Source organism: Engraulis encrasicolus, chromosome 10 (assembly GCF_034702125.1).
Source record: "Engraulis encrasicolus isolate BLACKSEA-1 chromosome 10, IST_EnEncr_1.0, whole genome shotgun sequence".
NCBI classification, from domain to species: domain Eukaryota; kingdom Metazoa; phylum Chordata; class Actinopteri; order Clupeiformes; family Engraulidae; genus Engraulis; species Engraulis encrasicolus.
Window position 1 is genome coordinate 44,320,483 of NC_085866.1, and position 21,160 is coordinate 44,341,642.

Sequence of the window (21,160 nt, forward strand, 5' to 3'; positions counted from 1 at the left end):
AAGCACTACAGTTCTGAATGTAACTGGTGCAAAGGAACAGGTACCAACACAATTCTGGGCAGTGTGAAATGATATCTGGTGTCTCCAAAACAAGTGGTTACCCAGATGTGAGAAACAGTGATTAGTCAAAAGAACAAATCTAAATGAAAATAAATTAAGAATGAAATTTACTTACGGCAAGTCACTGTTGGTTCGAACATCTGGGTAACCAGTTGTTACAGAAACCAGATATTCTGTAACAGCAGCCTTGAAAGAGCAAGACACAAAGCATGCAGGCCGACTGAGAACTGTGCCAGTGCCCCTTCCCACACCTAATCTGGAACCAGCCCGGGGGTTCACGCTGCAAGTGTTCGAGAACCGGAAAGTTGGCTCACGATGCGAACCAAAAAATACTTTTTTTTTCTCTGCGAACCGTAGCAACAACATGCACATCAGCAGGTTCATTGAGGTATTACACAGTCACATGCGGAAAAGTTGAGAGTCGGTATGAACCCGAGTGTGTCGCAGGTAAGCAATTAAGTTTCGAACATAACTGGTGCGGGAACGGACACCGCACCGTTCTGGGCTGCGTTTCCCAAAAAACATTCTGTCGTACTTGAGTCTAAGTAGTACTTAAGTATGAGGGGCCACCTAGGCAATATATCAGCATAGGTCTCACATCATTAATAAAGTTTATACATAGGCCTAGGTGGCCCCTCCTACTTAAGTACTACTTAGGCTTAAGCACTACTTAAGAGTTTTTGGGAAGCGCACCCCTGGTTGGCCTGAAAGCGCTACGAGAGATGAAGCCGGTGATGCGCTACTCACTGGTGAACATGGCGTGGAAGTAGGGGCTGCAGGAGGCCAGCACCACCTTGTGCGCCTTGATCTCCTTGCTGGCCACGTGCAGCACGATGTCGCAGAGCAGGCCGCGCTGCCGCATGCGGTTCATGGACACAAAGGAGTCGTGGTAGTGGCGCTTGGAGTTGTGCGAGATGCTGTGGCCGTCCCGGTTCAGCAGCTGCATACCGCCCCCCTCCATCATGGCGCTGCTCTCCAGGGGCTGCCTGGGCCTCGGCCTCACTCTCGCACACTGAGGAAGAGAGGAGAGAGGAGAGAGGAAGAGGAGAAGTATTCATCGATTGAAAATCAATCTATCTTTGTGCTTAATCTTAATCTACTGCTTTTTTGCCGCCCTCCATTGTGGCCCTGCTCTCCAGGAAGCCAGGGCCTTGGTCTCACTCTCACACACTGAGGAAGAGAGGAGAGGAGGAGGAGAGGAAGAGGAGAGGGGGATAGAGAAGGTAGAGTGTGGAAGGAGGGAGGAAGAGGAGAGGAGAGGAGAGGGATAGGGAAGCTCAAACAATCAGAATGATTGAAAATCTCTCCATCGACAGAATATCCACCAGGGGCTGCCTGGACCTCGGCCTCACTCTCGCACACTGAGGAAGAGAAAGGAGGAGAGGAGGATGGAGCGAGATGGATAGAGGAGGAGGGGGATATAAGAGGGAAGAGGAGGAGGGCAGAAGGAGAATGAGTATGAAGGGAGGAAGAGGAGGATAGAGGAGAAAGGAAGAGGAGGATGATAATAAGCGAGTGAGTAAGAGGGAGGAGTGATCAGAGGAGATTAAACAAGTAATATAACCAATTGAAAATCTATGCATCTACGTACCGGTACATAGGTTTTTCGTTTACAAACATTCGTGTTGTGAGGAGGGGCGAGATGCTAAGCAGCCAACCACGTGAGCTCAGCTCGTTGGAACACGTTGACCGACAGCAGGTTCCAACAATCAGAGGTTGAACCGTGCGCAGCCAGGGTCACGCAGCCAGGGTCGCGCAGCCAGGGATTGTTTACAAACGGTAAACCCATGTATAGAAATATGATGCAAATGCCACAACCCTTGAACATGATAGCTTTTTCTGGGCCTAACTCTGGCCACTTGCCCAGAGGAGAAGGGAGCGAGGAAAGGCAGGGACGAGGGATAATCAGCCAACAATCAGTGTTAATCGATCAAAATGATATCCATCCACATAAGGTACATGTGGAAATAAGATGTTAAGCTAACAGAGAGGTGTGGTAATTTAACACGTGCACAACAGCAATTGATTACTCTTTGTAGGGTGGTGAAAAGGGTTGAAGAGTACATTGTTGGTCGCGATACATGGAAAACCACTTTAATTATGACCCAAGGTTTTGGCCAATGAAATCATCACCATTAATTGCATGCTGCTACCTGCAATGTGCTCACCTCTCTGGGTGATTTAATTCTAACTTCAGGCAGACCTTCCACCCTTGTGCCTGGGCATGTAACGGAAAACTAATGAGCACGGAATGGTGGTGACAACCTGGTGATGCAGCTTACCACGAATCAGCTCTTTCAAACCGAGCCGCACTCAACGTTGCTAAACAAATAAAGCCTCAGTTTATCTAAATGGGCTGAGTGGAGGAGGAGGAGGAGGAGGAGGAGGAGGAGTGAGCGCTGCTGATGCAAACGGTCAGCAGTTCACTCCAATTAAACCCAGAGGACACACGTGACTGGTAAACAACCACGTTCCCCCTTTCACAGCAGCACACTCTGGACGAGGATAAAAGGCCGCCGCTAAACGAGGCAATGGGCGCTATAATGCAATGTGTGCGACTGACATCACCATGGCAAGAAAGTGGAGGAGGATAGGGAGGGAAAGAAAGTCCGCCTGCAGCAGAAGCGTCATCAGCCTCCCCTTGATCTTCTATTTCTTCAAAGGCGGCTGCAGGCTTCGTCTGATATGATCGTGGCTCTGCACTTTTTTTTTTTTAGTTTTTAGAGCACCAAAGCGTAATATGTGACTGCCCGAAATGAGGGAAGGGGCAGTGGGAATGGAATTAGGACAGATTATGCACTCATTCGTTCACTGTTGGGGCGGGGAAGCGAGACGCGAGGGGCTGGTGTCCGTTTGAGATATGACGAGGAGAGGAGGCTTTAGTAAGTTGCTGGTCGTGACTCAGTGTACAGATGCAGGATCATGGGGAGGTTGCTTACAGTAGAGAGCTAACCCAACCAGGGATGGTGCAGAGAGATGCTCTCTGCTTCAGATCTAATCATGTGGGGGTGAACCTGAAGTGTTGGCTTGTTCCCTATATAGTGCATAATAAAAATGAGTCATCCCGCTCCGGCATGCATCTAGTGAATGAGGTGATATGTCAGGCAGACCCATGCTGGGTTTTTTATGATGGCCCCCATGCTGAGGATCCATGGAAACAAAGTCCCCCTTTCACACTGCATGGCCTGCCCGAGGTCACTTCTCTTCTCTTATGTCTATTTTCCTCTTTTTTTGTACATAAAATTTTGCCCATAGTTTTTTTTAAATCAAAAGCGACTTACAAATGAGGACATGATCAGCAAAAAACAATGTGTGGAGAGAAATACAGACAATGCAGGCAAAACAGGGTTAGTGTAGATTGGTAGTGTATTGTTAGGGTTTTTTGTCTCAGAAGCCTTCACAAGCTTATTTAGGTGAGCTTAGTCTTGTAGGATCTGATACAATGTTCCGTTAGGCCAAGTTTAGCTTTAAGTTTAAGGGTGATGTGGCCCAGTGGGCTAAGGCACAAAACCATAACACCAGGGAACTGGGTTTGATTCCCAGCGAAGTTCATATCTCGATCCTTCCCCATCTCTCTCCCTCCCATCGTTTCTTGTCTCTCTCCAGCTATCCTGTCTAGAAAGCGAAAGAGTAAAAGCCCATAATACCCCTTAAAAAAAGAAGCTTCATTTTTACAAAAGGCTGAATTCACGGCATGGAGGCGTCTCATCAAGAGAAGGCTCAAAAGAAGCGGCGGGCGAGGGGAGGGAGGTTATGCTCGACACGGCACTGGCCAGACGAGTGTCTGATGTTGCATGCACAGGAAACCAGCAGTGCTTTTATAGTCTAAGTCTGGCAGAGTCTTTGTGAGAGTGCCTTTGCTATTTTGTGCAGCGGTAAATACTTTATAGCATCATCCATCAGCCAACAGCTTGTTAGTCTATACAGAGATCCCCTTTCTTTCGGAAGAGATGTGGAATTAAACAAACGAAAAAGAAAAAAAACACCTCACAGTTGCCTGTTCTTATGGCACATCCTTGAGGTGTTGAAACCTCAGATTCTCAAAAGCTCCTCGGGCAGTTATTTTTGTCCTGCCACAACAGCAGACGTTTCACTGCACAGCTGTGATTCTGAACGCTGGTGTAGCCTAATATGCAACGCGGCCTAGAATAATAAAGCTGCGTGTGACAAGGCCACCTTTGAATCATGGATGAAGGCAGGCAGCGGTGTGGAGCAGTGAGCAGAGGAGATCATGCTGTGAGCTTTCTTCCCACGAGTCATAATATGCATACAACACAAGAAGTTATACACAACTGCATCACTATGGAAACCAGTGTACAGTGTGGAGAGAGAACATGTATAAGTTGTGTATTCCCTGGATGATTCATTTAGTAGAATAGCAGTCTTTATCTGGATGACAGAATGATGCATGATCGGTCGTACAGGAAAAAAGCTTGGAAATGGGGGAGAATTATGTTAATGCATTGTTGAACGATCTTCTGGTCTTCTGGTGTTTCTGGCACTAAAATGTAAAAGAGGAAAATGACTGCTAAACTGTTGTTGAAACCGCTGTGTTGGGTCAAAGTCCAAATAGCTGATGTAAGCCCCCACTGTGATGCAGTCCTCTATAAATGTTTTTCTTTCTTCAAACGACATTAAAATCATGAATAACACTGCAAAATTAGCTTTGCGTCAGAAATTGCAATTCTGAATCTGCCCATTTGTTTGATTACCAAAGGCATACAGTACAGATAATCCTTGCAACATCTCAAATGAAGTCAGCATAGTACAGGGTTCCCACACTTTTTCAAAAATCATTTTCCAGGACATTTCCAGGACTATTTTTGGATAATTCAGGACGGATATTTCATCCGTCGGACCCACAATTTGGACATACACAGCAACACACAATGCATTTTAGAGACAATGTGACTTTAAGGTTGAAATGAGTTGTAATGAATGAGTACAGTGTGTTAAGGAAGAGGGTACGTCCAAAGACGTCATAAGAGCATAGTATGGCATGGCCGCAAGGGGAGTCACTTTGTTCTTCTGCAGTTAGTACTAAGGAGACTAGTGATAGGAGGGATTACATTAAACACTGACAACTGGATCTCCTCTCTTGACCAATTTTGCGAAGTTACAGAGTTCAGATTTTGTCCATTATGGCGTTGCACCCACTGACCATGAGCACGGTGTCTTTAAGCAATGTCCTCGGACTACACCTAACCCAATGCATTTTCCATTGAGTGATACTTCTTATCCAATGTACATTATTTGCTTAGTACTGGCGGCAAGGTAAAATGCAAAGCCACTACCGCCAGGGCTGGAGTGTGGAACTGGTCATAGGACATAGTGAATTTGTGTCAGCTGTAATTAAGGCTGAATGACGGCTGTAATTTAACCACAAACTGAACATTGACGACAGGACATCCTATTTTGACCGGGCCGGTGTGGCAGCTTTTGTGATATGCACCGGAATTCTCATCCGCCTGTACATCTGCTTGTACGAGGCTACGGCAAGCGATGTGGGACAAATGTATGGCAGGAACCGAATGTCAACATAAAGGCCTACACAATCTTCGATATGGTCAGCAATTGTTTTGGGACTGTCATTTATGTTATGCCTACACTTTGGAATTAGATCAGAGTCTTGTTGTTACACAGGTATATTTGATTTACCCCAACTGTACCCTGTACTTCACTTTACTCGGTCTACAAGCAGATACAGGGCGGATGAGAATTCCGGTGCATATCACAAAAGCTGCCACACCGGAACTAGCAGCAGCTCCTCGCACCCGCAATTCAAATTGCGGAGTTTCCAGTGTCACAATTTTTATCGATCATGGCCTTGCATCCACTGCGCATGGTGTCCCCGGGCTACGCCCCCGTACTACACCGTGGTCAATGCAATTTCCTGCGAATAAGCGTTCTTATCCATTCTATGTTCTTTGTCCAAAGGTATTGACCTGGGTTGCGGTTGAAGATCCCCAGTTGTCCCGCTAGTAGGAATCTGCTGGAGCTTGACGACCACACCCATATGTCAAATTTCGCAAGCCCAGCACGTGCAACCTCTGTTCAATTGAAATGCTTTCTGATCCACAAAACGTTTATTCGGAATTAAATGAAAGTGCAATGTAAACTCACATTATCTCAGAAAGTAATACCTTAATAATAGTCTCTCTCTTATCGCAAAAAATAGTGTACTTGGATTTAAATGCATTCTCCACAAGACTTGACTTTGACTTTTTTGCTCACCAACCATTGTGGGCAGTGGTTTCTGTCTTTCTGTAGGCCAGTTTTGTTGACAGTTTCTTTTTCCCTGGAATATTCTTGCATAACAACAATTGATGCGACTACTGTGATTTGTCACACCAAAGATCAAACTAGCTTTCAAAGTGGCTAGTGAGACTGAAAGCTATGATCTCCAAAAAAGATAGCAGTACAATTTTTTTGTAAGGAAGTGCTAGCACTGCCTATTTGTAGGCCTTTTATGACCGTAAGCAGGTTTTCGAGAGATATATAACGCCATGATATCAGCTAGCGACTTTTCAGCAAGCCAACTACTTCTAGTGACTTTTGGCAACACTGAGTCAAAGAATATGACTGTGTATAAGTGCAATCAAAGATGGCAACCTGACCAAACTGTGTGTGTGTGTGTGTGTGTGTGTGTGTGTGTGTGTGTGTGTGTGTGTGTGTGTGTGTGTGTGTGTGTGTGTGTGTGTGTGTGTGTGTGTGTGTGTGTGGACAATAATGCATTCAATAGATGGATATAAATTGAATCGTCATGTCTAGACTCAGAGAAGAGTAAAAATAATACCACAAACAAAATCGGGAAAAAGTTGAAGGGAAAAAAATCCAGGACAAATATTTTTTTCCAGGACATTTGGTGAATTTCCAGGACTTTCAAGGACTTGAAAACACATCTCTAAATTTCCAGGTTTTCCAGGTTTTCCAGGACGTGTGGGAACCCTGATAGTATAGTTTGCATGGTCCTGACCCTGGAAAACAACTAGGCAAATAGACCTGGGAACACATTTCACATGTGTATGAGGCGGAGTGAGAACTATACCATCTGGTGCCTGTTAGGAAATGGCTGGTGGGTCTCAGGTGATCCAAATAAACTTATATCGTCACAATACACCCCCTCACTGTGCAACCTGAGGAGAGCCAATTAATAATGAATCACACATTCTGCCGACATGGAAGAGGGCCTGTACACAACCGTAACACCAAGCTTTTTTATTCTGTATAGTTAAGAGTGCAATATCAATAGATTCAAATAGACAATCACAGATAGAATGTTTGGCCACACTGCACCTAATGTGCAGAAATGCACGAGAGCTGTGCAAATTATTGGAAATGTGCACAGTTTATGTAATGTAAATGGGCACAATTATGAAATGAAATGACCGTGCCTGTGCCAATTGTGCTAAACCTGTGTATAGCAAACATGTCAGGTAGGAGATTCTGTGTGCTTGGACACATCTGACTGGCTGCATCATCCACATAACACTTATTCATCCAGGGGGTTATGTCATGTCAAGAAGCTGCTACCTCCCCAGTCACAAGCCTTAGGGCGCTAGGGAGTGTTATGGCAAAAACAACGGGTGTTTTACTGCTCACATTACATCTCCTCTGAGGATTACATGCAAACACGCCGCGTTACCATACCAGTGTCTACATCCTAACAATCACCACCAACACCAACAGTCCGTCTTTGACTCAGCAGATGCAGAGAGAACAGCAGCGCAATCACCACTAAGCGCATAGCCTACCACATATAATCTCCTAGCGATTTGAGAAATCGGGCTGCATTTAAGCTATAATACGCCGATACAAGGCTGGCATTAACTGAGCTGTATTCCACTGTATTTCACATTATGCAAAAACATGACAGAATGACCAAACAAAAGCTACCGTTTAGCTGTGTAGCCCAACCCATCCCTTGTTCAGCATCCTAGTAATGAGCAATAAAAATGCAACGGGTCTCTGAAAACACAATTACCGGATGGGCACAGATGTTCTCTCTGAATCCAAGGTCTTCTCTTTGTTTGCCTCCCGTAGACACACTGATCCTGGCCGTGTTTGGTCTATCCCTAGGCTGACAACCGAGCTGCAAAATCGTGCGGGGCATATGAAAAATGTATACACCTTCAGTTTGAGCTTTTGTATGTTGTTTGACGTAAATGCAAACCGCATGAGCGCTGACATCAATTTTTAAGGTGGGACAGACGCTGCAGAGGTTTACACAGAGGCTGACACAGCAGACAATTGGCAGTCGTGACTGTATAATAGTGGTTATGATTCACGCTGTTACTACAAAGCAATATGCTATTATTTTCAGCACGACTTTGTAGAATAACATTCGTATATTTGATCAACATGCATGACTCGCAAATCCACCTTAACTGACGGAAACGCTTCACAGACAAGGAAATTTGTAAGCCTCCCCCTCACACAACAAAAAAAGAGAGAGAAAGAAATAATATTATTTGTCAACAAAGTGTTTTGCCCTCATGGCTTGTTTGAATGTTTATCACTTCAATTAATAACTACCGTCACCTTCACCAGGATAACATACCGGTATGGCAATGTTTAGCAAGAAGACAGGGGGATTTTGAAAGCTCGTGTCTTTGAATAGGCTACCTACAATGCAGACAGATATCGTGAGGTAACCTTCCGCACTGGAATATCATAGCTGTTTTTAATACAGCTAAAATTACAGCTGTCCTGCAAAGTAAACAGTTTTGGGCGCATATAAGACCTACCATAACTGAATCAGTCCATCGTTGGGCTCTTTAATCAAGGGGTTTAGCTAACGTGGAACAGACAGGGAGTGATCATGTTTACAAACCCCACCATCAACCTAATGACAACGGTAGAGTTTATTGTCGACGTTTATTGAGAACATCGTGTTTCTTGAAGTCTTCAGACAAAGCCGTTGACATAAACGCTATCTTGGCGCTTCACATGAGAGGTCTGTGAGATGACAAAGGTAACCTAGCTTTTTCCTCAGGAAAATTAGAACTCACCCGCCTTCGTCTGTGTCGCAGGGGCAGCGCTTGTCTTTTCCTTGCAATGATTCTTTCCAGTTTTAAAAGTAAGACGTTATTTCAATAAAATGAATCACTAAACGAAATTAAATGTCAGTATTTGCTCTACAACAAGACATCACATGTCACACCAAAACAACCTTCTGTCTTCTCAGCACCCTCCGCTCACTGACAAATCTGAAGAAATTATTTGGTTGAATTCAACGCTCGTGCGGTTTTTTTTTTGGCCCCTGGCAGCATGCGTCATAACGAGGCTTGGCTGAAGCTAGATCCAAGTCAAGTCAGGGAAGATGTTTTTGAGTCACAGTTTGGGTCAAACTACTACATAGGCAGTTTAATAAAGAAATATGTGTAGTAGCTAATTAAATAATTATTCAACATTGTCTCACTGTCTCACAGACTTTTCATTGAAATATTCATTCAGTCATTAGCCTACTTCAGTCATGGGTGAGTGGTTAGGGCGTCAGACTTGCATCCCAGAGGTTGCCGGTTCGACTCCCGACCTGCCAGGTTGGTGGGGGGAGTAATCAACCAGTGCTCTCCCCCATCCTCCTCCATGACTGAGGTACCCTGAGCATGGTACCGTCCCACCGCACTGCTCCCCATGGGGCGCCACTGAGGGCTGCCCCCTTGCACGGGTGAGGCATAAATGCAATTTCGTTGTGTGCAGTGTTCACTTGTGTGCTGTGGAGTGCTGTGTCACAATGACAATGGGAGTTGGAGTTTCCCAATGGGCTTTCACGCTTTCTTTTTTACTTCACATTTTTGAGAGCTCATACTCCAGGCTACACCCAACTCAGTCAGAAGAAACACTGTTCAGCCAATGACAACAAGATGGCGATTTCAATTAGATGCATTAGAATTCAATATCATTAGCCCTTCTGCATAGTTATATAGCCTAAAACATCTAATAGGCATATAATCTGAAAGTGAAACCTACACAGTAAATGTTGCGGTGTTAATTCAACACTTAAAGAGTTCATTTGAGTCCAAATTATGTCAAATCAACTCACGTTAAATGAGCACTGCAGAATTTACTGTGTAGGAAACGCCAACTCACAGCACTCCACAGCACGCAAGTGCACACTGTACACAACAAAATTACATGTATGCCTCACCCATGCAAGGTGGCAGCCCCCAATAGTGCCCAAATGCGAGCAGTGCAGCAGGACGATGCCATGCTCAGGTTACCTCAGTCATGGAGGAAAGTTGGGGAGAGCACTGCTTAATTACTCCCCCTTTATAACCTGGCGGGTCGGGAGTTGAACCGGCAGCCTTGGGATTTTAAGTCTGACGCCCTAACCGCTGACTCATGAGTGCTCAATGTAGGCCTATGTAGGCCTTGCCTCTAACATAGTTGAATGCAATCTAATAAGTGTGATTTAATTATCAGTGTTTGGCTTTCTGTGCCTTTATTATGATAGTGAAGATGTGATAGGAATACAGGGAGAGAGATATGGGTTAGGGCTGAGAAAATGACCACCCTGGACTCAAACTTGAGTCCCCATGTGATACAGCACCCCAATCAGTGTTTTTATTGCCTTATGAGGGCTGTAACGATATTGTATCGAACCGAGAAATCGTGTTCGCCAGGAAAGGTTGAATTTGGGAAGCATATTTCTGCTAAAATTTCAAGTCAAGTCAAGTCAAGTCAAGTCAGCTTTTATTGTCACTTTCTTCATATGCACAATTCATTCAAGGAAAATTAAATTACGTTTTCTCTCTATACCATACCAGGACATAGACATACACAAGAGTGACATTTTACAGACTGACATAAAGTGCAAGGCACGGGAAAGGTAACAGTGATGGACTGGTAACAGTGATCAATAATAAATACAATACAAATGAACATTTAACATTCAACATTGGACATGTAAACAGAAGATAAGATAAATGTAGCATGTAGATATTAGACTACAATAATAGAAAATAATAACAGTTACAGTAGCAATAGTAACAGTAATAATAACAATAGTTAAATAAAAATAGTAGATTTCGGGTAGCAGCATTGTAAGCAGCATGTTGTGAAATGTATGCCTATTCCTTTTAATACACTTCAAACTTCTTTAATATCAATATAACTTATCAATATAACTTCTTAACTTGGTTAATCCACACCAGGGCCAGCTTAATGGTTTTTTTAACATGTCATTAATGAATGCATCTGCACAGTAGGCCTATTACAAATGTTCATTAAAACTTGAATATTCCAGTAAAAGCAGATACATGGAGCCATAAAACCAAGTAGCCTAAAATATCATATTTAACATATGCAACTTCATCTAAAAATGTAAATAGTCAACGAACATTTAAGACAAAAGGGAGTGGAAGATTATTCAAGTAGGACTAAGTAATTGGATAGTATTAGTAGAATGTAAGAATAACACAAAGGTGAATAAGATCAAAATGAAATCTGATGTAGGCTTTCTTTCTTTCTTTCTAGCCTCTTTCACACACAATTTTCTTCTGTGGTTTGAGAAGTGAACCACAAAACTTCTCTGAGAAAACGTCACCGCTGCGCAGTGCATTGTGGGTCTCAGTTTTGTAGGCACGTTTTCAATCCAGCATGGCAAGCAAGCAGAAAAGGTAAGATAATCAGGGTTGTTGTCTGGCTTTGCACTGAAAGATTGAAAGATTGCACTGAAAGGCTGAACGTGTGGATCATTCTGTTTAGATCCCTGGCGCTAGGTTATGAACATAGCCTAGTGAAGACACTTTGTTTACAGATGTTCAGTATTCAGCACTGCCCCATGGGCCAATTCCTTCTCTATTAGCTGCATGGCTAACACGCACCCAGTTACACACGTAGACCCTATGACATTCAAAATTGTAAGAGTATTCAAAGAAAATGTTAACACTTACTACACATTTCACCCTCACACAAGGGTGTGCCATATGTGAGATCACTTGCGCATTCTATTTTTCAGGTGTGCCCATGAAGTTTACTGCTAGCATGTTAGCTAGTATCGCCCATAATAGTCTGATGGTTGATGTTATGAATGCAATAGTTGCCTACAATGTTGCCGTATTAGTTAAATAATTTTAAACAAAGTATCCTTAAGCATTGGGTACTGGTATGATCACACCTTTGGCATCGGCAAGTATTGTATAGCTGAAATCCTATCTAACTACCTGTCCTATGTTGATACGTCCACTTCGGAAGCATGTTTACTTGTATTGATTTGACTTTGTGCACATGTAGGAAATTGGGAGACTTGTCCGTAGACGAGTTTCTGTTGTCAGGCTTTGACGCTCCTGACGACGACTCCGACTCGGATGAAGGAGAAGAGGTTGTCCAGCAGAATGGCAAGAGGAAAAACACCGCCCCAACAGAAGAGTGTGTACATCTCATGTATTCTTTTCCGACGTTGTAACACACGTATTATTATAAACTCTTTCCGGCTAAAATATGTCATTCTGTATTACATTATTATTACATTACATTACATTTGGCAGACGCTTTATAACCAAAGCGACTTTCAAAAGAGGACATAATCAAGCCAACATCACAAGCAAATACAAAGTGCACAGGAGATATACAGAACAACAAGTGCAGTTGCAAAGAGGGGTTAGTTTTTTTTTTTTTTTTTTTTAAATATAAAGAGTAAATAACGAGTACACACAAACACACACTCACAAACTAAACTAAACTAAACTAAACATCATGTCAGGAGTCTGCATTCATTCATTGATCATTCATCAGTATGTCGTTTACTTTCAATATTTCGGTTAACTTTTGGGGCAGAGTCAGTGCACTTACTTGAGTCGTGTGTGTCCTTATGGTCTTTGCTGTTCTGTATCCAAGGGGTCCTAAGAAGAAAGGCAAGGCGACTGAGCACAAAGACCAGCTGTCACGGCTTCAGGCCAAAGATCCAGAGTTCTACCAGTTCCTGAAGGACAATGACAAGGATTTACTGAACTTCGACGACACCGACAGCTCAGAAGATGAGGAAGAGGAGAAGTATCACACCCTACCCTCGGAACTGGAGGTATGAATGGACATTCCTAACCTACCCTACCCTACCCTTGTCATCCGAAAAGCTCCAGTCACCTTTGTCACGTAACGTTTGGTCTTCTGGGAATATATTACTCTTGTTACCGTTCTCTGGTGAATTATGCATGCGAATGAGGCTGAACAATGACACATTACATAAAGGTAGATTACACGGACAGCTGTGGCATGATTGTTGAGGAGATGGACTTAAAATCAGAGGGTTGCAGGCTCGAATCCCACTGTTCCACTTCCTACCGCACTCCATGCCTGAAGTACCCTTGAGCAAGGCACCTAACGGGCAGTCATGGGTGAGCGGTTAGGGCGTCAGACTTGCATCCCAGAGGTTGCCGGTTCGACTCCCGACCCGCCAGGTTGGTGGGAGGAGTAATCAACCAGTGCTCTCCCCCATCCTCCTCCATGACTGAGGTACCCTGAGCATGGTACCGTCCCACCGCACTGCTCCCCATGGGGCGCCACTGAGGGCTGCCCCCTTGCACGGGTGAGGCATAAATGCAATTTCGTTGTGTGCAGTGTGCAGTGTTCACTTGTGTGCTGTGGAGTGCTGCGTCACAATGACAATGGGAGTTGGAGTTTCCCAATGGGCTTTCACTTTCACTAACCCAGTGCTACTCTTGGTACTGTAATCAATAGCTCTAAGTAACTGTAAAGCACTTTGAATGAAGGCACATTAGCTAAGTGTAATGTATGTCACAGCCAAACGTTACAGATTGGGGGAAATATTCAGATTCACATTTCAAAATCAACAGAGCTCACATCTCCCTCTCCCAGTTATCATTTCTCAATTCATTCGTTCCATACAATGAAATCAGATCAAGATCAGGCTAGTACATTACCAGAATAAATGCAAAAAGTCTCCCCTAGTCATTATGACTTTGCACTGTATACATTGCATGGCTTTTGATGAGGTGATGATGGTGTCTTAATGTGTTACGTGTTGCCATCAGGAGACCAAATCTGATGGAGAGCAGGAGGAGGAGGAGGGTTCCAGCGCTAAGAAGAAGAAGAATATCTCCATTCCAGTCACAGAGAAGATGATCGCTGAATGGAAGGCAGCACTAAGGGTGAGTAACACTTTTAGACATTTTCATGTCTCTATTATAAGCTTGTTGTTACTGTGATTTAAAGGGCAATTCCGGCCAGTTTGGATTCATATCCCATCTTGGGTGGACCCAGGGAAAAGGATGAAAGGGGAAACCGCGAGAAATTTTCATGCGTGCTGCGCAAAGTTGTTCAATTGCGCTGTTTTCGGTTAAACCCTGGCCCGTCGGGCACATATTTGACCTGTTTTAAAGCTCCTAGCGTGCATTAAAACCCTTTTGAACGCTTTGGCCGTGGTGTGTGGGTCCATACAAGTCGATCTAGTGGTTCACAGTTCCATTAGGTAGCATAGGTACGATACAACAGGAGTTTTCAAAAGTGGCGCACCTACCTCTTTCAGCTTCCGCCTTCCAACTACGTCCGCAAAATGGTTCGCCAAAGTGATACTTCATAGTAATCCATTTTATTTTTGTCCACCAAAGACGAGCCACAAGAAACATATTCACACGTTTTCATGTCCTGAGTTGTTATTGTCTCGCAGATTCACTTCTCTGTCACTGAACGCAGTTTAGTGACGTCACGGTGTCACATGACTCCTGGAAGGAATAATTCTTTATCTGTAACAAATATTCTGGTTTGAAAAAGATAACCATGGCCACCAAACTCTTCAATTGAACTACCCCAACGGAGGATCCATCTCAAAATATCAAACAGTATATTACGACAGCGCCTCTCTTTCTCGCTTCTGTATAATAACTGGATGAGCGAATGGCGTTCCTTCCAGGAGTCATGTGACACCGTGACGTCACTAAACTGCGTTCAGTGACAGAGAAGTGAATCTGCGAGACAATAACAACTCAGGACATGAAAACGTGTGAATATGTTTCTTGTGGCTCGTCTTTGGTGGACAAAAATAAAATGGATTACTATGAAGTATCACTTTGGCGAACCATTTTGCGGACGTAGTTGGAAGGCGGAAGCTGAAAGAGGTAGGTGCGCCACTTTTGAAAACTCCTGTTGTATCGTACCTATGCTACCTAATGGAACTGTGAACCACTAGATCGACTTGTATGGACCCACACACCACGGCCAAAGCGTTCAAAAGGGTTTTAATGCACGCTAGGAGCTTTAAAACAGGTCAAATATGTGCCCGACGGGCCAGGGTTTAACCGAAAACAGCGCAATTGAACAACTTTGCGCAGCACGCATGAAAATGTATCGCGGTTTCCCCTTTCATCCTTTTCCCTGGGTCCACCCAAGATGGGATATGAATCCAAACTGGCCGGAATTGCCCTTTAAGGCTTTCGGTAATATCATACTAGTCATGTTTATATGTTTTTAAAGGGACACTGTGTGAGATTTTTTGTTGTTTATTTCCAGAATTCATGCTGCCCATTCACTAATGTTACCTTTTTCATGAATACTTAGCACCAGCATCAAATTCTAAGTATTCATTATGACTGGAAAAATGGCACTTTTCATACATGAAAAGGGGGATCTTCTCCATGGTTCGCCATTTTGTATTTCCAAAAATAACCATTTTTAGCTGCAAAAAATACTGTACTTGGACCATACTAGAAAATGAAAAACACCATTTCTTGCACAGTGTCCCTTTAATGTCATGTTGTGGAGAAATGAAGGGCAAGACTAATTTCTTTTGCAAAAAAACATTAAAACACAATCTTATTATACTATACTATTATCTGATCTTATCATGTAGTTTCGTTTTTGTCAGCAAGTAGTGAGTTGAATCTCTTATTCATTGCCAATCTTATTTGCATGAAAGGGCAACAAGTTGCTTGTTATACACAGGATCCATCTATGCCAGTGTCCCTAAAACTTTTTCAGGCCAAGGGCCACTTTGCCTCCCCAGAAATGTTCAGGGACCACCTGTCAACTGAATCGATAGTTGACGGGTGTTAATTTGACACTGCTGATCACTTCTTTTTAATTCACATTACAAGCCTGTCTTATTGTGGTGGAAATATGACAGCTATGCATGACTTTGAAATAATGTCACAAATATAGCCTACTGCTAGCTTGTCTTGGAAAAGTAGAAAACCCCTCGCAGACCACCTGAGCTCTGTTGCGGTGCACCATTGGTCTCCAGACCACACTTTGAGAATCACTGATCCATGTGCCAAATGGCTCCAGCATTTCCCATAGCATTTGTATGTGCTCTGTCTTGTGACCCTTCTGTGCATTCCTACTTTTTTCGTTGCCTGCTGTTCTCGTCAAAGAATTAAATAACAAGATGGAGATGCATGCAATCAGGGTACTTTGACACTGGCTGAGTGGTTGCTTCAGCATGTGGGTTTGAGTGTTTGTGTACTCGTACTGTATTGGGCATTCCGCACATATTTGATTCGTGCTAAAATTGTCCAGGTGAAAATGAATAGAGAGAATGGGGGATACTTAAAACGTTGTCTGTGTTTGTGTTGTGTTTAGGCTGAGCCCACACAGCGCCTCTTTAGGGAGGTCACTCAGGCTTTCAAAGGGGCTGTGGCGACCACCAAAGGAGACAGTGCAGAAGAGTGTCGATACGCTGTCTCCGACAGTGCAGGTAATCTTAGTATACACCCTAATGGCTTATTTGTTGTAAAATAAGTGTACTAAAATGTACAAAACGACTTGCTTTAAATTGTATGGGGTATAGTCACATTTTGATAGAGTGGTCCACAGGTAGCCTACCTGAAGTTCATGCGATCAGTCATCTCAGACCATTGTTCTCATTGCCTGAAATGTTGCTGTTTGTTCAAAGAAATGAATTGTATGTTTTTCTTGCTCAACTCACTTTTGTCCTGACCTCCACTTGGATTATTGTTTTTGTGAATATGTGCACCCACATTTTTGTCATTACTACTAAAACCTTCTCCTCTGTCTGTCTCCAGTGTTCAACGCACTAGTGTTGTTCTGCATCAGAGATATTCCAGGTGCCTTGCAGAAGATCCTTGACCTCAAGTCACTTGAGAAAGAAGACCAGAAGAAGTAAGACTGGACACCTGACTGTTATTATGTTCGATCACATTACAATATTACATGACATTTGGTAGATGCTTTTACCCAAAGCGAATCACAGAGGCTACAAAGCTTCTTCTTTCCTCACTCAGCAAAGATTAACACTTATCTTTGCACAAAAAGCAATGTGCTTATATTTTGCTGTGTGTCCTATTTTTCAGACTGATATTGCCCTCGTCCAGTAAAAAGTGGCAGAAGAACATGCTAGACATCAAAATGTACCTCAGTGGTCTCATACAGGTATGATGATACAAACCCCATACACATACAACTAAGAATTGTCTTCAAAGTATCCTTCTCTTGCTATCGAACCGCACGTTTTGGGTTATTCTTTTTGTTGATGTGATTGTTTTGTATCTCTCCACAGCTTCTGTCCAGCCTGACTCAGTCCACAGTCATTGCTGCAGTTCTGCGGCACATCCACCAGATGGTGCCCTACTTCCTTTGTCTCCTCAAACAGTGTCGCATCCTGCTCAAGGTGAGGAGAAATGGTCATGCTCAGCATAGATCCTTGCTGAAGTCCAAATCATTGCTTTCCTCTCCTCTGGTGAATTACTTTTTTGTAATTGTGTAGAGTTGGGTGTTTCAACTCCCTGAAACGTTCATACATCTCAGCGGAGTTGTTAAGGCTCTCGGCTCCCTCTGCTGGTCACGTACCTAATAGCAGCCGCCCTGTTGTTACAGCTAGACTTGAATATTCCTCCATTGTCGGCCAGATGCTGACAGTTCCTGATGTGGTGTTGTAAGGTACTCCCCAGTGTTAATTTCGTCAACCACGACGATGACGAAAATATTTCGTCAACGCCCCTTTTTCCCTTGACGATGACGAGACGATGACGCACTAAAAATTGTCTCAAGCAAATCAAAATATGACGAAAATAAAAAAATATTTTCGTCAAGGAGACTAAGACGAGACGAAATTTACAAGCCATGGACGAATGGACATTAAAAATATGTAATTATTTATAATTAATTCGTAATTTGTAATTGCAATATAGTCCTAAGTGTCTTGAACATAGGTGATTGCGCTCACGCTGTGTTGCCTCGCGTGTATCTGCTGGCAGCCAGTGCATGGCGCGGCTCAGTCAGTAGTTCTGTAGCCTAGTAGTTCAGCGAGTCCATTTAAGTTGAGTTTAGGTCCTAAAACATTCCCAGAGAAAGAGAAAAAATCGCCGACGTTGAGGGAAGTGTTCATTTTGAAACATGTTCAACAACCCTCTTGTCCATGACGAAGACATGTGTTTCTGCACTAGGTAATGACAGTCACGCCAACCCTCCTCTGATACTGTCATTCTAAACCTCCTCGAGCTTCCACTATTCTCCTTTTCACTTAGGCTGTCTTTGCCCGGCGTTCGTTGTCTGTTCTTTTTTGTAATGTTTGCTATATTTGTTGTTTAACCATATGAGTAGGCAGTTCGCAAGAAAATCATGAAGGTCGGATTTGTGAATTTATTTAAATCAGTCACCGCGGGAGCGCGCGCCAGCAGGGGGAAAGTTGGCCTGTCGAAAGTAACAGAGGCACGGCTACTGTAGCCTAGTTTTGAAAAGAATCAATGGATGGGCGATCGCTAAGGAGTTTTAAACTGTTGAGATTTGAAACTTGTTCTCGTCGAGAGCAACGCTAAAAGACCCAAGGAAGTCGACAGCATTTCCATGCGTCTTCAGCGTCTTCCTAAGTTCCAAAAACTCTTTTCAGGTCATGCTTATCGAACCTCGACATCCCCGACAAACAAAACAGCATTAGTGTTTAAATATTTGTATGTGCGTGTCCTTTCTATCGTCCAGTCTGCATACCCCTGCTTAACTATTTTTCCTGGGACTTTTGCAGGGCATACGAAGTGTGCTCGCGCAATCTATTTAAGCCCATTCACATGCCGCTCGGGTCATTATAGTTCTCTGCTCGCATTGCCAATTGAAAACAAAAACCGCTAACTTGCATAGTCTAACATCAGCAGTAGCCTATTTTATCTGACTCGTGGTCATCGGGAAGCCACTATCAGGGAGACTTCTTGAACTTCATGCAGACTAGGGATGTCTGGTCTTCCCACTGCCGGCAATTTGCAGGCTTTAAGTCACGCGGTCAGGTGAAGAAGAGCATGTAGCTTCCTCCGTGATCAAACTCAAAATCAAATATAATATGCAGCAGCTTCTAATGCGAGAGAGAGAGAGAGAGAGAGAGAGAGATAGCGAGAGAGTGTGAAGGAGAGAGAGAGTGTGAAGGAGAGAGAGAGAGCGAGCGAGAGAGAGCTAGGGAGCGAGAGAGAGAGAAATAGGGAGAGAGAGAGAGAGAGAGAGAGAGAGAGAGAGAGCGAGAGAGAGCGAGAGAGAGCGAGAGAGAGCGAGAGCGAGAGCGCAGCCTGCACCTGGATGTGTGTGTGTGATGCTCTTTTGCTCTATGATGTTGAAATGACTGATTTGGGTTTTGGTGGAAAATGACCAAGTAACAAGGTGAATATTTGCTGCAATAGGCTATATTAGTAATACCTAATATAATTGTAGGTTATTTATTTTACACCACAATATTGACTAAAATGACTAAAAATTGAAATGTTGACTAAAATTTGAAATATTGACTAAAATGACAAAAATGACTAAAATTTGACTATGACTAAAATTGATTTTCGTCATTTTGACTAAGACTAAGACTAAATTGGGAAGGCAATGACTAAAATATGACTAAGACTAAAATTGATTTTCGTCATTGTGACTAAGACTAAGACTAAATTAAAAAAAGCTGACGAAATTAACACTGGTACTCCCTCAAGTTAATGTTTATTTTTTTAATGGAGTATGGGTGGCAATGAAGTGTGACTTTGTCTTTTCAGCGGCTGGTGAAGCTGTGGAGCACAGGAGAGGAGACGGTGCGAGTGCTGGCGTTCCTGTCCATCAGTAAAGTGTGTCGCCATAAGCAGGAGGCATATCTCCCTGGTATTCTGAAGGTATGTGAACTGAGGGGAGTTACTGTGGGCTGTGGGAGGGAGCTTTTTTAGGAAATGTTCATATGCAATTCACCTTTGGCTAAGGCCCGCCCTAAAGTGCTTTTTGACCAATCACAGCGCAGCAAAAGGACGACCTCGGACAAACCTCGGACAGTTTTGACAGCGCTCCATTGAACTCGATGCTGAAATCGCATGTTTTCAAGTAGTTAGCGAGATATGGTTGTATTATTATTAAAATATGATTGGAAATTGTGCCTGGGGTATTTGTGACAAAGGTGCAAGTTTCCCCGCGATGTAACAGGTGGCAATCACTTTCCTCTTTACCTAAAACCGGACTAATAATATTACTAGCAGCTGGATAGTCTGACTTAAAGGGTCTCGGCAGCCTCACACTCGACTAGAAAGCATACGGATCAAAAACATACTTTGTGTGCTCCGATCATGCCACCATCTCATTCGTGTCACTTTTCAGTAAGGTTGTAAGCAAACCACGAACCTGTTTCAGAGTAGGATTTGGGATTTCTGACCTAATTAATGAAGAAACACCGCTAGCAAAGTTAACTGTCTATCGGTCACGGCAGGAGTGTTTTGACTAGCAGCTGATGGACGTGATTTTGTTAAGCTACTGAAGATATAAACGCCAAACGTTAATGTTACACATTGCTGTGGTAGCTTTGAAGATCACACTGTGTGATTTCGTTTTCGTCTAGCAAGTTTGAGTCAGGGCTCAAAAAATATGCGAGCTCAGCTTACCATGGTGCTGGTTACAATGCCTATCGATACCAATGTGAGAAGAGCCCATAACAGCTGTGATGCATCGCATGACCGTTCAGAAAATAAATAGGCCTACTTATATTCACAATACTATGAATGGCGTTTTTTATTTATTAGGAGTGAATAACTGCTGCGATTTGCAGTCACTGCATAAATCATGTTGATATCTCCGCATTGAAAGTTTATCTGTCCGACCTAGCAACTGTAACTAAAGAGGGCGTGGCTTAGCCAAAGGCGAATTCTCACAGGATTGGACTGTTGTGTCGGTCAGAGTAAGAGAG

The 21,160-nt window shown here is 43.4% G+C and overlaps 2 protein-coding genes across 4 annotated transcripts in view; one reads left to right on the top strand and one right to left on the bottom strand.

The window, feature by feature from the left end:
• klhl17 (kelch-like family member 17) overlaps positions 1-9,255 on the bottom strand; it is a 47,416-nt gene extending 38,161 nt beyond the window's left edge. For 2 of the 3 annotated variants that reach the window (XM_063208981.1, XM_063208983.1), the window contains exons 1-2: positions 9,072-9,255; positions 808-1,072 (exon numbers count right to left, since the gene is read on the bottom strand). In XM_063208981.1, the coding sequence (XP_063065051.1) occupies positions 808-1,024 (217 nt within the window). In that variant the 5' untranslated portion in view covers positions 1,025-1,072; positions 9,072-9,255. Of the gene's footprint in view, positions 1-807; positions 1,073-8,044; positions 8,158-9,071 lie in introns of those variants that run through there. The other variant, XM_063208982.1, reaches the window with a different exon arrangement.
• Positions 9,256-11,612: 2,357 nt separating this feature from the next.
• noc2l (NOC2-like nucleolar associated transcriptional repressor) overlaps positions 11,613-21,160 on the top strand; it is a 59,140-nt gene continuing 49,592 nt past the window's right edge. Inside the window, exons 1-9 of the mRNA XM_063208984.1 lie at positions 11,613-11,681; positions 12,298-12,432; positions 12,901-13,084; positions 14,055-14,171; positions 16,597-16,711; positions 17,040-17,136; positions 17,328-17,406; positions 17,534-17,644; positions 19,992-20,105. Of these exons, the coding sequence (XP_063065054.1) occupies positions 11,662-11,681; positions 12,298-12,432; positions 12,901-13,084; positions 14,055-14,171; positions 16,597-16,711; positions 17,040-17,136; positions 17,328-17,406; positions 17,534-17,644; positions 19,992-20,105 (972 nt within the window). The 5' untranslated portion in view covers positions 11,613-11,661. The remainder of the gene's footprint in view (positions 11,682-12,297; positions 12,433-12,900; positions 13,085-14,054; positions 14,172-16,596; positions 16,712-17,039; positions 17,137-17,327; positions 17,407-17,533; positions 17,645-19,991; positions 20,106-21,160) is intronic.